General features: G+C 36.4%; 2 protein-coding genes across 2 annotated transcripts; both read right to left on the bottom strand.

Moving 5' to 3' along the window:
• Positions 1-1,683: 1,683 nt before the first annotated feature.
• On the bottom strand, positions 1,684-5,857 carry LOC110922442. Its single transcript, XM_022166746.2, has 3 exons — positions 4,655-5,857; positions 3,362-3,724; positions 1,684-2,242 (listed from the first exon to the last, which is right to left on the bottom strand). The coding sequence occupies exons 1-3, from the start codon at positions 5,031-5,033 to the stop codon at positions 1,884-1,886; spliced, it is 1,101 nt and encodes a 366-aa protein (XP_022022438.1). The 5' UTR covers positions 5,034-5,857; the 3' UTR covers positions 1,684-1,883.
• A 3,182-nt stretch (positions 5,858-9,039) lies between these two features.
• Positions 9,040-15,435, bottom strand: LOC110922434 (importin subunit alpha-2). The gene is made up of 10 exons (XM_022166740.2): positions 15,108-15,435; positions 13,625-13,721; positions 13,446-13,537; positions 12,610-12,741; positions 12,345-12,530; positions 11,529-11,692; positions 11,348-11,426; positions 10,577-10,705; positions 10,350-10,477; positions 9,040-9,807 (listed from the first exon to the last, which is right to left on the bottom strand). The coding sequence occupies exons 1-10, from the start codon at positions 15,321-15,323 to the stop codon at positions 9,438-9,440; spliced, it is 1,593 nt and encodes a 530-aa protein (XP_022022432.1). The 5' UTR covers positions 15,324-15,435; the 3' UTR covers positions 9,040-9,437.
• Positions 15,436-15,786: the final 351 nt, after the last annotated feature.

The following is a 15,786-nucleotide window of genomic DNA, read 5'->3' as shown; positions in this document are numbered from 1 at the left end:
CTCTTCTCCTTGCAACTGCAGACATTTGGTCCACCTCTTCTCCTGCAGATGTCTGCAGATGTGGCCTGCAGCAGAAGAGGTTTTCCTGCAGAAAAAACAAACAGCACCTTAGTCTTCTTGGTTTGAGTTATTTGTTAGGTTAACTCAAAGGTTTCATTTTTCACCTGTGGGTTCAAAAAAGTTTTACCATTGTCATTTTAGTCCACTGTGTTAACTTCATCCATTTTTTCTATTAACGAGAAGGACAATTTGGTCATTTTATATGTAATTATGTTAACTAGAAGGGCAATTCGGCCATATAAAATGACTGAATTGTCCTTCTTGTTAACAGAGAAAATGGATGAAGTTAACTCAGTAGACTAAAATGGCAATGGTAAAACCTTTTTGGACCTACATGCGAAAAATGAAACTTTTGTACTAAACTTGCAAAAGAACTAAAATGATATTTAACTCAAAAAAATAAGTACGTTTCGACGCGACATTTGAAACATAAATAAATCACATTTTTTTTTAAATTGTACTATAAATAATCAAATTATTAAGAAAAAACTAAGCATTAAGAAGTTAGACCGTGGGATATGGTGGGGCGAGGGTTTGAGACATGGGTTGACACGTGGACTTCGAACAGCACTACTGGTCAGTTACATGTTGGGTCGGTATGGCGGGGCGTGTCTAGCCCACGTGGGTTGGCCACGTGTATAATTTTTTTTTCAATGTTTATAAAAATACACACAAAATTAAAAAAAGCCTAAAATTATTATTAAAATTTCCTAAATATTACAAAATCATACAAAAAAAGGATTACAAATCTAAAAAAACATAATTAGACGTATAAAAAAACCCTAATTAAGCGTTAGGTAGATTTCAAACAGGGCAAACTTGTCAAACGGCTTCCGCTCCTTGCCCCGGAACTCGATGTTGGCCACCGCCACCCGGTCTTCATGACTTATATCACCGCCTGGGACGCTGTCGTAGTAGGCTTTAAAACGGTCGAGCTTCGGTCGTAGTTCGCGCCACTTGTGTTGGCACGCGTTTAGACTGTGCCGGTCGTTCCCCACGTTGTGCCGGTAGCTAGCGAAAGCTTCTGGCCAGTAACGGGTCTCACCGGGTTGGCGGCCCTTCATCGCGTCCACGACGCTCGTTACAAGTGCTATCTCTTCCTCGTGCGTCCATGTTGCCATTTTTCAAGTGTGGGTAGCGGGTTCGGGTAGGTTGAGTGAAGGGTTGGGGTAGCGATGTAGACAGGCGGTGGGGGGTTTTATAGTCGTTGGGGTAACGGTTTGGCTTGGCCAAACGGTTATTTTTTAAAATTTAAATCCTAGCCACCTAGCCTAGCCAACCCAGCCAATGAGAGCCGGCCACGGAAGACCGCTAGGCACGCCCGGGCTGAAACTCCCGCCCAAGGGGCCACTCCGAAACCCAAGCTCACCCGGAGTGGTGACTTGGGCATTTGTACCCAACTCACACCCCAACCCCCGCCCCATACCCCATAGTTAAGGGACTGGTTTTGCGAAAACTGCTTTAGCAGTTTCTCGAACTCAGGTGGCGAGGAATTCAGGAAACATACTAGTATAGAGTTTGCGGAGCAGTATCATCATTTTTTTTTATTTGTTCAGTATATCAAAACAAATGGCAAGTTTGAAAAATAAATTAAGTAGCTGCCAATTAAAATCAACTACCATAGATCTTGTAACACCTGTGAATTTATACATGTATATTAGCTAAGGATACAAGTTTAGTTACAAAGTTTTGTACAAATACTCAACTCCAAGAATTATAATGATTAATGATTACAATTTACAAATCCTAAAAAATAACTACATATAAATAACTTTTCAATTTCAATCTATTTTATAACACGTTTTTCAGTAATGTTTTATCAACTACGCGAGTTTATACTTATCGCCCCACCTTTCAAATATACGTGAAATCATAGCAAAGAAAGCAGCAAGTGAACGCATGATTCGTGACAAAAAATCGACAATCCAATCTTTAAATGTCTTTTTTGGCGGATGAGTTCGATCTGACTGTAATAAAGCTCGATAAATGGCTTCAGTCAATGCAAAAGATGTGACTGGATCAAATTCCTCGGCTAATATACCTTGCTCTGTTAGACATACTATATCGTATGCACCTGTTGTTACCGGTATCCCCAAATAACTACAAATTTTTATTCGACAATTTAACCTCTCCATGGGTTGTAACATATCGCCATGTGTCAGGATCAAAATCGGGTCAACATCTGATATTTGAAATAAAATTTAAAACGAGTAATTAGAATATTGAAATAGCTAATTGTACCAAACTTTTAGCATCAAGCGGAACAATTTTACCCATACAAACACACAAATGAGTGAGAAATACTTTGGGAATAGGCACTAGGGGTGTAAACGAGCTTGGTCAAGCCCGAACTCGACTGGGTTCAAGTTCGCGAGCCTTGACGAGCTTTGTATTTCAGGCTCGAGCTCGGGCTCGATAACTAAACGAGCTCTACTTCTGGCTCCAGCTCGTTAAGGCTCGGTTCATTCGAGCTTTTAACCAAGCCGATAACAAGTAGCTCTCGAGCCTCTAGGCTTGTTTACACCCTAATAGGCACATAGCTCCCACCCACACTAAAACCTAGCCACCTAGGTATGCAACGAGTCGGTTTGTGATAGTCTTTTTTTTTTTGTTAATTTTTATTTATCATATTCTTATATCTAACTGTAAAGGTTGTATATAATACCTGTTATGCTTGGTTTAAAAAGTGTATGGCACACAATGTGCTTGCATAAGTATGCTAGGTATTCATTATTTAAAGGAATGATACAAAACTGTTTACATATAATATTTTAAATACGAAAATGTTAGATATTCTAATCATCTTTGTTTCAATTTATTCAATCGGTGGTCTAATTTGTTAAAATACTCAACCTGTTGCTCAATCGATGGCCAGGTTTATTAATTAAAAAACTCACACCCATTGCACTCGATTTTATAATCTGTTTAAACTTTAAACACTTGTCAACTGCACAATGCGTCACATCACATGCGCGTCATGTAATCGCATCGGTGTGGCTAATGTGATCTCATTTGCGCATAATGTGCTCCTAATGCGTGCATTCTAAAACCAATTTATAAGTACCTATCACGCGACGTCCGTCGGCCGCAAGTTTTCCCATTGGTGTTGGGATCCCAATTTATGAACTTATTTGCTTAAATGTGACCTATTGGGATTCCCATTACCCAAAATCAAGTGTGAACTACCAAGCATGTATGAAACTGATTTCGAGTTATCATGCGGGTATCACTTAATAATATATTTATCCTAGACCCCTAAAAGATAAGAATAATACTAGTACTAGTAATAAGCATTACTTACTTGATGTCCTTATGGAAGGACAATGAAAGAGGGATTTTACGGCATCAACTGGCTTAAAATCTCCACCACAGAAAAAAGCTTTGTACATGTCGGTCAAATCGGCCACCACCGCCACATAATTGACCCTCCGCCTTACAAACCCATCGGAAGAGCAATTTAAGCTAACTCCGAAATCTTCTTTACCAAAGCGACATGGTTGATTGTGGCGGACGCCATCCTTCATCCACCTCGTCACCTCCTTTAAACAATCATCCATCTGGTTATAATCTAACCCCCTTGAATCGTATATGCAAAACCCATTTCGTGTAGATCGTAACACATTATGTTCTTCTAGAATCACCGTTGAATAATTCGATGATTCTCCTGTAATCAACGTTTCAAATAAAGATGAGTCAATCCAAACAAATACCACTGAAATGCTATACAGACACCACTAATGTTTCATATGAGTTGTATATCATACGAGCTGTATGAGAAAACAAAAATGATTATGTCGTATGACAAGTGAAAAATGGTCATGTAGATTATATGACATGCAAAAAATGGTCATAAAAGTTGTATGATGGCGAAACCATATAGCTCATATGATGTTTTTAGTTACACTAGACAAAATCATACGGCCTGTGTGGCGTGTGACCATTTTCTCCTTGTCATACGACCAGTGACGAAACTTGAGATTTCCGACCGGGGGGTCGAAAACTTATATACCCAAAACTTTCTATAAGACTTGGGGGGTCGAAAACGTATATACCCAAAAATTTCTATACGAAAACTACATACTCCACTAATGAGCGAAAAGTTCGGGGGGTCGGCCGCCCCCTCCCGCCCTTTAGAAGCTGCGCCAATGCATACGACCCCCGTATTATGTGGTGTACTATGTGGTGCACTGACACAAAATTGCCTAGCGTGATACGCACAAAGTCATACGGACCATATGACCCTTTTCGGCTTTTCACCCTGATACTGGGGGAGCCTTCTAATGTGTTGCACTGACACAAAATTGACTAACGTGACTACAGAAAAATTCATACAGCCGATATGACCATTTTTTCCCTGTCACACGGCCCGTATGATGTGGCGCCCAGTGCCCTGACACAAAAATTACCCATGTGACCACTAACAAAGTCATAGAACCTTATAACTATTTTTCACCCTATCATACAACCCATATGATGACGTCACAATATATATCTATACCAAAATCAGATTAATAATCAACCAACCAACAACCTTATCCACTAATCTAGCATCAAATAAAAAAAAAATAAAACATGTAAATAAATCTAAACACACCTGAAGTTTGAGAAAATGGAATGAGTCCAGATCTACCAACAACACTATACAAGAGATTAATAAGTGAGCTTTTACCAGAACCACACAACCCAACCAACAAAACAGTAATCATAGGAGGAATATCCACATCTTCCTTCTTAACTCCACCAATTGGGATCCAAAAATCACCGGGTTTGTAGATCATGAGCTTGTGTTTAACATCATCTGCTCCATGTTCACTGATCATGCACAACCTCTCCATTTCTCTAAGCACCTTCATTATGGCTGATGATGATGATGGTGATGGTGATTTGATGGATTCATCTTCTGTTGAGAACTCTGAGAGTGATTTCCACCAATAAAAGGGTGATGAGTCTTCATGTTCATGAGGTTCTGTCATGGGTTCAGCTTCAGTTCCCCTTGTTTTTGCTTCTTTTAGACAAATTATTTGTCTTTTTTTTTTTTTAAGTTTTTTGAGCTATTTTGTGGTTGGGTTTTAAAGATAAGAGACTATTTGAGTTTTTAAATATATTGATTTAAATGGTGAAGTAAATGAAATAATTATTAGAGTTGAAATGGGAGTTTGATATTATTTGAATATTTATTGAGGAAAGAATAGTGGATACCAATATGTAACACATGGGACCTATTGCTATATTGTCAAGGGGTACATAATTAATGTTGGTAGTTATTTAATGTTGGTAGTTATTAGGCAAAGCATGGTTTTAAATTTATTAGGTAAGGGGTGCTATCGTCTTTGTTGTAGTTGTAGATATTATGATGATTTTATATATTTGTTATTTTTATTTTCTGATATTTGGGTGTGAAAATTTAACACGATTTGGAAACGCGACATGGATTTAATACAATATTTGAGAGTTTAGGTTGTGACTAAACAGGTTTAGTTATGTTTCAAGGCAATCACGTGAACAAGATTCATGTTTGGATCGATTTAGCGGGTTCACGGGTTGATCTGTTTCATCTGTATAATTATACTTTGTTTGTTTTTCAATTTGTTCTATGCAATAACCTAAACTGATTATTTATCTATGACAAAGGTTAATTGTAACAATTTCCTATTCATTTATACTTTTTGTTGTAAATTCAATTTTTTAGAGTATTAACAACTTAAGTTAAATTATATCTTAGATTATACAGGTTGTGTTCCTGTCAACTAAAAAACTCGTTTCGTGTTTGAATTCATTTCTTTGACCCAACTATCCATGTACACGATCCTTTTAACACCCATAATCTCACTAGGTATAAAAAAAATCTTGTTTGAACTTACTTACAAGCTAAGTAATTTCTAGTGGTGTTTTACGTTTGTTTCATACAAGCTAAGTATTTCCAGTGGTGTTTTACGTTTGTTTCATACAAGCTAAGTAATTTCCAGTGGTGTTTTATGTTTGTTTCAATGTAGCCGTTTGAATGTCATATGTATTATCTGTCAGAAACAATAAAAATGAAGATTGCATAGTGTCGTCTGAATATATTATAATAGTTTAATGTCTTTTATTAATAATCTTCATATTATAATAGTTAATTATAACGTTTGAAGAGAGATCAAACGAATTTCAATGATTGGTTAGGGCTTTGTATATAAGACCATCCGCAATGGAGCAACGGCCATCTAGGTGGCATGGAGGTCGGTGTGGTGAGGGTGGGGCACACCGGAGAACAGGGCGGGGGGGGGGGGGGGGGGCGAGTGTGCTCACGGCATGGAGGAGGTTTAGTTGATGGGGTCCATGGGATCAACCAATCATTTTTTTTTTAACTTTTTTTGTTTTTTATTTTATTATTTTAATAGGGCATGAAAGAGGGGTGAAACCATTATAGGTGAAAGTGAAAGAAAGTATGGAGGTGATGTGTCAGTGAGGTGGCATGTACTTTATGACGTGGTAATGACATGGAGTGAAAGGAGCGTGAAATGGTTGCAGACAGCCTAAGTTTCAATGAGTCGTGCTTGCATGAAACATCACTTCGCTCCGCCCACAAAGTAATACGGGTGATTGGTTAGAATTCTCTCTATATCAATGTGGTTATAAAAGGTGTGATTGAGCTTATAAAAGGTGAAGTAGGGTGGGGACATAAAATCTGTTTTGGGGTAGATCCTTGGGTGACTAATAAGTCTTTAAGTGTTCTATTCCCAAACTTGTTTCACATTGAACAAAATTACAAAATTTTGATACAAGATTGTTTGGAAAGAGTGGATGACATAGTGAATTAGAAGTGGAGATGGAAAAAGACATTTTTGGATCAAGTAGAACTAGCTGAGTTGGAGGAATGTGTGAATTTGATTAGAAGTGCGAACTTGACGAATGAGCCAGGGTGTTGGTTATTGGTACCGGACTCGACTGAAGGTTTCTCGATCGCAACCATGGAAACGACATTGTCAGCCTCAGTTGTTACAACAGCCTTGTTTGTGGTAGAGCGAAATAATTGGATTCCTAAAAAGATCAATATTTTTATGTGGCGACCAGAGAAATAGATGATACCGACTGTTGATGCTTTGATTCAAAGACATGTTCCAGTGGAGAATGGTTTATGCAAATTATGCGGAGATAACGAGGAAACAGTTGCGAATTTATTGACGTGGTGTCAGTTTGCATCTTGGGTTTGGCAAGGCGTGAGTACATGGTGTTGCATACCTCCTATTTATGCTTTTGAAGTTCGAGATTTGTGTTTGGTCCATAAGCATCTCCAAATGGAAGCTCGCAAAAAGAAGGTGATACATGGGATCGTTCTTACAGCTAGTCGGTGTATCTGGAAGGAAAGAAATGAAGTCGTTTTTGTAGGAAAGCAAGCATGGTTAAAATAGTGGAAGATATAAAATCTTTAGCTTACCTTTGGATCAAAAATAGGTCCCCGATTAAGAATCTTTCGTAGAAAGATTCTAAATATGTCATTAACCAAAGGGGTTGTAAGCTAATGGTACCAATGTGTAACGGAAATGTATAGCTTCCTATAAGGTTGAGGGTCGTGACCCAATTGTGGACAAGATACGTAGATTAGATATAGGAGTATGATTAGTGGATGTATGAGTTAGGTATTTAGAAAAATAAAACTTACAATGTGAGTAATGATATATATGTGTTTTGTACAAACATACAATATATATGTATTTTTGTACATTTTTTACACATAAATTCCACTTAACTTTGCACACAAACACCATACCACTAGACTACTGGGCCACTAACTCAAGCTTATTGGACACTAATCGTATAATAAAATTGGACACTTTTCGCAAAAAAAAAAAAAGAAAAAAAAAATCTTTCAATCCATTGATTCTTATATCTTTTGTCTAATTGTTTGTATGCATAATTTTATACATATAATTTCATTTTTAGAATGCCTGAAAAATGTGGGCTCAAAAACCATTACTACGGTATATAATGGGTATAGTTTGTCGGCAATGAAATTTGTGAAGGACACTTTGTTTTTTCTCTCTTGAAGATATAACTTTTGTCATCCATGATTGCGACTCATGTGGTTGCAATTGCCTTCTCTGATTTGGAATAAAGTAGACAAAATTAAAATATATTCTAGATAAAAAGAAAGAAAAAGATCATATAAAAATAGCATCATGCTTTAAATTTACTCCATTTCCGATTTTAACTTTCTTCTACTTTTTACGCACGGTAATTAAGTTTTTATTTTATACAACTATTAAAATATTTAAGGTTACATTCAAGTAATCAACTTATTTATATGGAAGTATAAAATTTATTTGTAATTTAGCTTCTCTAGTGATCGCTTTTGTTTTACTTCTAATCTAATAAACGATTTCAAATAATGTTATGTGTCAACGTCATACCATCCTTTGAAAATGTAGTTTTTAATCAAAATTGATTTTTTTTATTTTCTAAATCAGGTTAATATCAATACATCATAGAATAATAACATTGCTTAGTTTGAAAATGTAGTTTTTATTTTTTAATCAAACTTAATATATGTAAGTTGACCAATATTTCTGTTAGATTAAATCTGCTAAACCTTCTCACAAAATTTGTTTTCACTTTAAATAAGTCTTAACAAACAATTTTTTTATGAAAATCATTTATATTATATTTATCAAACAATTTTTTTTATGAAAATCATTTATATTATATTTATAATAATAATGATATTTTTAAACTAAATCACCTAGAAAATGCAGAATTTATATAGCGACAGAAAACATAATTGAAAGTTGAAACAAACTTTAAGTTGGTATAGAGAATGATCAAATTTAAACTCAAGTTTAAATATTTTTCATTTTTATACAATATTACGTAATCAGTAGTTATGGGTTATTAACCCACTCTTAATTTGGATAATTCTTTTCTCTCTATTTTACAGTGTTTAATTTCTTACTAGTTTTCCTTCACTAAATAATATAAGACGTTACAAACCAAGCCACAGTATAAAGAAATCAATACCATCATCCCATGAGAACATAAAATTTAACATTACAAATATGAAATATAGATTCAACATCATATGAATATACACTCACCCCTTTAATACCAAAACAAAACGACCCGTACACGACGTTCATTCATATCCGCCTCGAACATTGTTCCAAAACATTCAACGACTCGAGGTAAACAAAAAACCAAACAACCGCCCACCCCAAACTCTGAACCCGTTCCTTTATTGTACCTGGACCGCCATTTATATGCCCTTAACCCGACTACACCAGACATGGACCCGACTACACCCAACTTTGACCCAAACTGACCTTGACCCGACTACACCTGACCTGACCCGACCCGACCAGACTTGAACTTTGACCCAACCCGACATACCTTTGTGATTACTTTCAGCCGTTAAAATTGAACCCGCCAGGTGGAACTTGAGCAGTTGGGCCACCAAAGTTGAAAGCAGGCTGTGAACCATCAACAACGGGCTCGTCTTCTTCTTCCAACCAATAAGTCTCGAGGATCTTAACGGCTTTTTCATAGATTTCATTGTTGTCGTGAGACTGTAAGTTCTCGATCTTTTCTAAACCTTCGGCATCGTCTATCAACTGAGCATAGTAATTAACGTCTCCGGTGTTACCCAAGTTCTTCTCGGCTTCCCCCACCTTTAAGATGTTCTCGAGCCCTTCTAAACTCACCGTCACAATCCTTGGATCCGGACACACGAGGAGATCACATAGTGGCTTGATACAACCCTGATTAACCAAATACCTACAAATCATAGATTATTATTATTATTATTAACCATAAGCTCATAACTAACACAATTATTAGAGTAAAATGTCATTTTCGTCCCTGAGGTTTGGCCAGTTTTGCGATTTTTCCGCATCTAGGTCCAAAAGGTTTGAAATCTTGCCATTTTTATTCGTCTTGTTAACTCCATCCATTTTTCTTCATTAAGTAAAGGGTATTTCCGTCTTTTTTGTCAACTTAAAGGGCAATCCGGTCGTGTAAAAAGACCTATACCCCTGAAAAAGACTGATACGCCCTTTAAACTAACAAAAAAGACGGAAATACCCCTGACTTAACGAAGAAAAATGAATGGAGTTAATAAGCCAGACGAAAATGGCAAACCTTTTGGATCCGGATGCGGAAAACAAACCTTTGGACGAAAGTCGCAAAACTGGCCAAACCTCGGGGACGAAAATGGCATTTTTACTCCATTTATTATTTATAGAAAGGTTCAAAGAAACGGATAAAAACGTTAAGGATTAAGCCTTGAGTTTATAAAGCATGCAAAAGATATAACATACTTGATCTGTTCATTAGTGCCACCAGAAGTGGCGTTTGAAATCGCCCATGCAGCTTCTTTCTTTATATCAAATTCAGCAGTCTGGAGGAGATGAACTAGGGGAGCGATTAACCCAGCTTCAATTACCGACTGATGAAAAAAAGTCAAATCGTTAAAAATGATTTTACTTGTCATAAAAAACGGTACAAGATACATAAAAAAATAGAGATGCAAGATTCGTGTTGGCACCTGGATTTGCTCTTTGTTTCCAGCAGTTATGTTTGAGATCGTCCAGCAGGCTTCTTTCTTGATGCTCTTTTTGTGGTTATTGGTCAACAAACTCAGCAGGCACGGGAGTGCACCATGCTCAATAATACACTGCGTAAAACATCATCGTTATCCACACATACAGCTAGCAATAACTTAGGATAATAACTGGGGTAAGAATCAGTAACTTGTAAGGACAAGTTTGGATATGTAAACGAGCCGGCTAAAATTATTTATTTTATATATATTAATTTTAAATGTATTAAAATAAAAAAAATGTGGGAGCGGTTTGCAGTGTTAACATTTAAGTTTATTCAATGAATAACATATAAAAATATGATAAAATAAACAAAAACTATACACATAATACTTCTAATATGCCTTTGATCTTAAAAATATTATAAATAATAACAATAATAATACATATAGATATATGTGTAATTTTTATTTTATTTTTGTTTTTATGTTATCAATATTTGAAAAAAAAATAGCTAGCCGGCTCGATTTGGCTCGATCTGGCTAGAACATTTGACAAGCGAAGCTCGATAAAATAAGTCAGCCGAGCCGGCTCGATTAAGATCTAGCTCGAACTCAACCTGGCTCGGCTTAACTCGGCTCGATTACAGCCCTACTTGTCATTTTGTGTATACCGCTGTTTTTGAAATTTGTAAGCCGCAATCAATGACTGAATACTATATATGAATTCGTTGCGGTTTATAAATGTTTGTGATGCAAAGTCTAGCACGTTAGTACCTGAGTCTGCATATCATCACCAGTCACAATGTTGCCAACAGTTCGTAGTGCAGGAATGAGAACCGAAGGAGACGGGTGCCTGGAATATTATATAAACAGTTAATAATTAATAATATTAATCATGCGAATCAAGACTAGATGTATTAAGCAACAATGATAGTCAACGTAAAACACAACTCACAAGAGAAGCTCAACAAGACGTCTGCAAACACCAGCCTCAATGACAGCTTGAATTTTGTCATTTGTACCATCAGATAAATAGGAGAGAGCCCAGCATGCATCGGTCAACACCTCTTCATCGTTTGAATGAACAAGACGCTCAAGGGCAGGTAGTGCTGGTTTTGTCTGCAAATCAAAAGGTTCATATCATTGTATCGCTTGAAAGAATAACCGTAGAGGGTAGAGGTGGATATTTCAACCCATTAATTTAACGGCTTTGACTTATGGTCCAACTAAAATTTTGTTAAACAGACTAAAGAGATTGCATGTCTTTTTATCTCAAAAAAAAGACAGCACGCTTGCAGGTCAACCCACCCAAACACGTTTTGACCCGAACAGATTTAACCCCAATACTAAGCCCGTTCATCTGGCCATCTCTAAATAACAATATAATGTATTACAAACTATGCAGTTAATATCAGTGGGATATCGGTTATCGGCCCTCTACAAAATAACGGTGTCAAATATAAGTTCCGATATTATCAGAGATATTGACCAATATTGACCATTATTTTGGATGCCTTGGCTGATGTGGACTTCGAGGAAGATTTCATGGCTTAGCTTACGATTAGATCATGTTTCAAATATTGCCGCTTTTGAGTTTTGATATTACTATTAATATTATACATGTTTTACGTTGTATATCTATAACTTCTGCATGATATTAAAATTTCCAATATCCCACTGCGATAACCTATATCTCAAATATCAGCCCTTGACGGATATTTGATTATAGACCGCATTAACTGCACAGATAACAAAAGGAACAGTAAACAACCTCCTCAAAAGGGGGTTGTGGTTTCCCCCGACAGAAATTCGATAGTGTCCATGTTGCGTTTCTCAGCATGGAAAGCTTTGCATGCTCGTTTAACTGAGCCAGCAGTGGACGCAGAGCACCTTGACCAAGAACAAGATCTCGACACCTCGGTGAATCACCAGCTACATTTCCCAACGCCCAAACAGCCTAAAACAACCAAAAACGGTCATATACTCATATATAGAACAAAAATCTTCATCTTTTACAAGTACGTAACATATGTTACCTGTTCACGAACGTCATCACTTGGAGAAGCAAGAAGCTTAACGAATATTGGAACAGCCCCATGATCGATTACAACCTTTGTATTCTCAGAAGTTCCAGAAGCAATGTTTGTAAGTGCCCACGCAGCTTCAAACTATTCATTGAACATTATAAGCAAATAGAAATAACAGTACAAAAAGAAGCGTTCAAGGACTAGGGGTGAGCAGAAAACCAAAAAAAAAACGAACTACACATACAACCGGGAGATAACCGAATGGTTCCGTTACGGTTTTGCATTTTATGAAAACCGAAAAAAAAACCAAACCGAATAACCTAAAGTATCATTTTTTAATGTTTGTTATATGTTGATTGAGGAATTATTAATTTATTCTTAAATGTTAAGTATTTAATATTTATATAGTAAGAACATTAACAGACTTATTTATCTTTGAAAGGATTTATCCATTGCCTACATAAGAAATAACAAAATTAACATAAAAATTAAATGATTTTCAAAGTATTATAAAAGAAAATGTCTTAATAAAAACTTTGGATAAACAATAAAAGAGATTAGAAGGTTAGGTTTATGTGAACAATATTAATTAAAAAGGTTAAATATATTAACTTAAACGTAAACATCTAAGAAAGGTTCTTAAATCTTTTATTATACTTTTATTTTTGAATCTTGCGTAACTTGTTTCAAAAACCGAACGGAATCATTGCTAAAACCAAAACCAAACGATTTTTATAAACCAAAAACCAAACATTTTGGATTCGGTTTTGGTTTTACCCGAAAACCGAACCGAACCAAACCATGCACACCCCTAGTTCAAGCCAATTGTTCAATATAATGCCAACCTGAAGCTGTGGAAAATCCTCTCTCATCAAGAATTCGACGAAGCGTGGTACCACACCTGATTGTATAACTTCCTCAATTGGCGGGCTCCGTTCTGTGAAACAAAGGTTAAGTCGATTGTATATGTAAGGTTAAGAGATGGTACTTGTGACTGGATATAATTCAGAAAAAACAAATGTACCTATTGAGAGCAATTTACGAAACTGGGTAGTTGCCTCAAGCTGCATGTTGTTATCAGTTGAATAGACTCCAGCAACCATAGACGGAAGGCTCTCTAACTGCAATTTGTCATCGTTTTAACAGTTCAGACAATAATACAAAAGGATGTGTCTATGAGACCATTATAGCAAAATCATCAGTAAGCTTTCAACTGGATACAGATACTGAGAGAACTTTACATGAAAAACTTCAAACATGCACACCTACAATGTAAACCGTACCTATAGATTGCAACTCTCTAAACCTAGCTCTCTCGTTTCAGTTGCGGGGATAACTTCTTCTACTTACACCAATGGAAAACTAAAGATCTTAGAACCCACTCACAATTACATGAACCAGGCACATCCAAAACTTAAATACAAGTTTTCAAAAGACTAATACATAGAGGCGTGATAAGACTTCCTATCAACGTATACTCTTCTTCATGGACATAACTACAAAACTTTAAATTGTGTTGGAACTAACAAGTACCCCACAAACAGTTTTAACACTGAAACCTGGTTGATAAACTTAAAGATGAGTTCAAATACATGTTTATAAGCTCTAACAAAACTGCAAAAAACTGTACTTGTATATACATGTATAAAATTATAAACCATAAAAAAATTTGCAGAGCAAACAATAAAACATTAACAATTGATTAACCTGTAAGTAGCATAAACACAAATGTAAACATCCGCATAACTCATGACCAATCAAAGAAATTTCCAAGTCATTTACACACGCAGATAAAATAACTTAACAGACACCATGATTACACACCATCATACACATTAATGATATGATAAATATTTCACAACGGTTTTCATTTTTTGAAGATGAGAAAGGACATGAACCTCCAAATACCTATACTATCACCAAGGGGTGTGCTCAAAACCATTAGAAATATCACATAGATTCAGCATCCATGATATCATAAACTAATAATAAGAATGTTTTCGTGTGTGCATACCAAATAGGGAAGACAACAAACTATATTCCAACCACAGTTCACGCACTCTCAGTTAAAAATAAATCCAATTGATAAACACACACATATCAAGAAACTTGCACCCTAATTAGCCCTAAATCATTTCATCTACCTAACCATGCCCTAACAATCCTAGTATCACCACAACATGATGAGGTTATAAACTTATATAACAACAAATGCATACAGAACCTGTCAAACTACCTAAACACGTCGCGCACCGTAAAAACTTAATATATACTCTCACTCTCAAAACCCTAACCTAGTGTATACACACAAAACTTCAACAACCAAATCCAATCACTGTAATTCATTTACAATCTCATCAAATTAAAATGACAATCACACACACATATGATTACTTGCACTATCAGCAATCAACAGATCCTAATTACAAACCCTAACCACACGCATCTGATCCCAAACTTGCATAAAACCAAAATCATACAATGAAAACAAATAGAAAAGAGTAAACCTTCTTCTCGATGGTGGAAACCGGCACCGGAGCACCGGTGGCGAGCGGCTGAGCAGACGGAAGCACTTGACGCTTCTTAAGCAAGTTCTCCTCTCGCTTATTCTTCCGGATCTCGACCATATTATCCTCTCTCCGGCGCCTTCCTTCGTCCGCATCGACGGCGACCTTGTAACGGTTCCGGCGAACCTCGGTTCTGGCGTTAGGTCTCAACGACATGATGATTAAACCCTAGAGAGAGATGAATTTTTGAATGTAAAAAAGGGGAAGTGTAGATGCACAAGATATACCTTGCGATTTAGGGGAGTTTGATTATTGAGGGGGGTTTGGTATTGGATTACTTGATGGTTAAAACAAAATGGAAGTTTGAGTTTGCATGTTTGGTCCTCTTGGTTTGGGTAGTTTTAGAATTGTAGTGTAAAGTTTGAGTTTTTTAAAATATGCCCCCAAAATGTTGTTTGAAGTGTATAAGTAGTTGATGATAGTATATGAATCATGATTAGAGTATTTAGAGGAGGTTTTTTCATCTTCATGTCTATATTTTAATTGAATTTTTTCACTCCGATTACAAGAGGGTTCGTACGAAACCTCACAAGAGGGTTCATGTGAGGAGTCACTATGGCGACTAGTGAGTTTCATGACTTGTCCATGCTACAACAACAACAACCGCACCCAGTAAATC

The sequence above is a fragment of the Helianthus annuus genome, chromosome 2 (genome assembly GCF_002127325.2).
Source record: "Helianthus annuus cultivar XRQ/B chromosome 2, HanXRQr2.0-SUNRISE, whole genome shotgun sequence".
NCBI classification, from domain to species: domain Eukaryota; kingdom Viridiplantae; phylum Streptophyta; class Magnoliopsida; order Asterales; family Asteraceae; genus Helianthus; species Helianthus annuus.
Note: the sequence above shows the minus strand (reverse complement) of the source record. Positions and strands in the feature narration are given on the sequence as shown.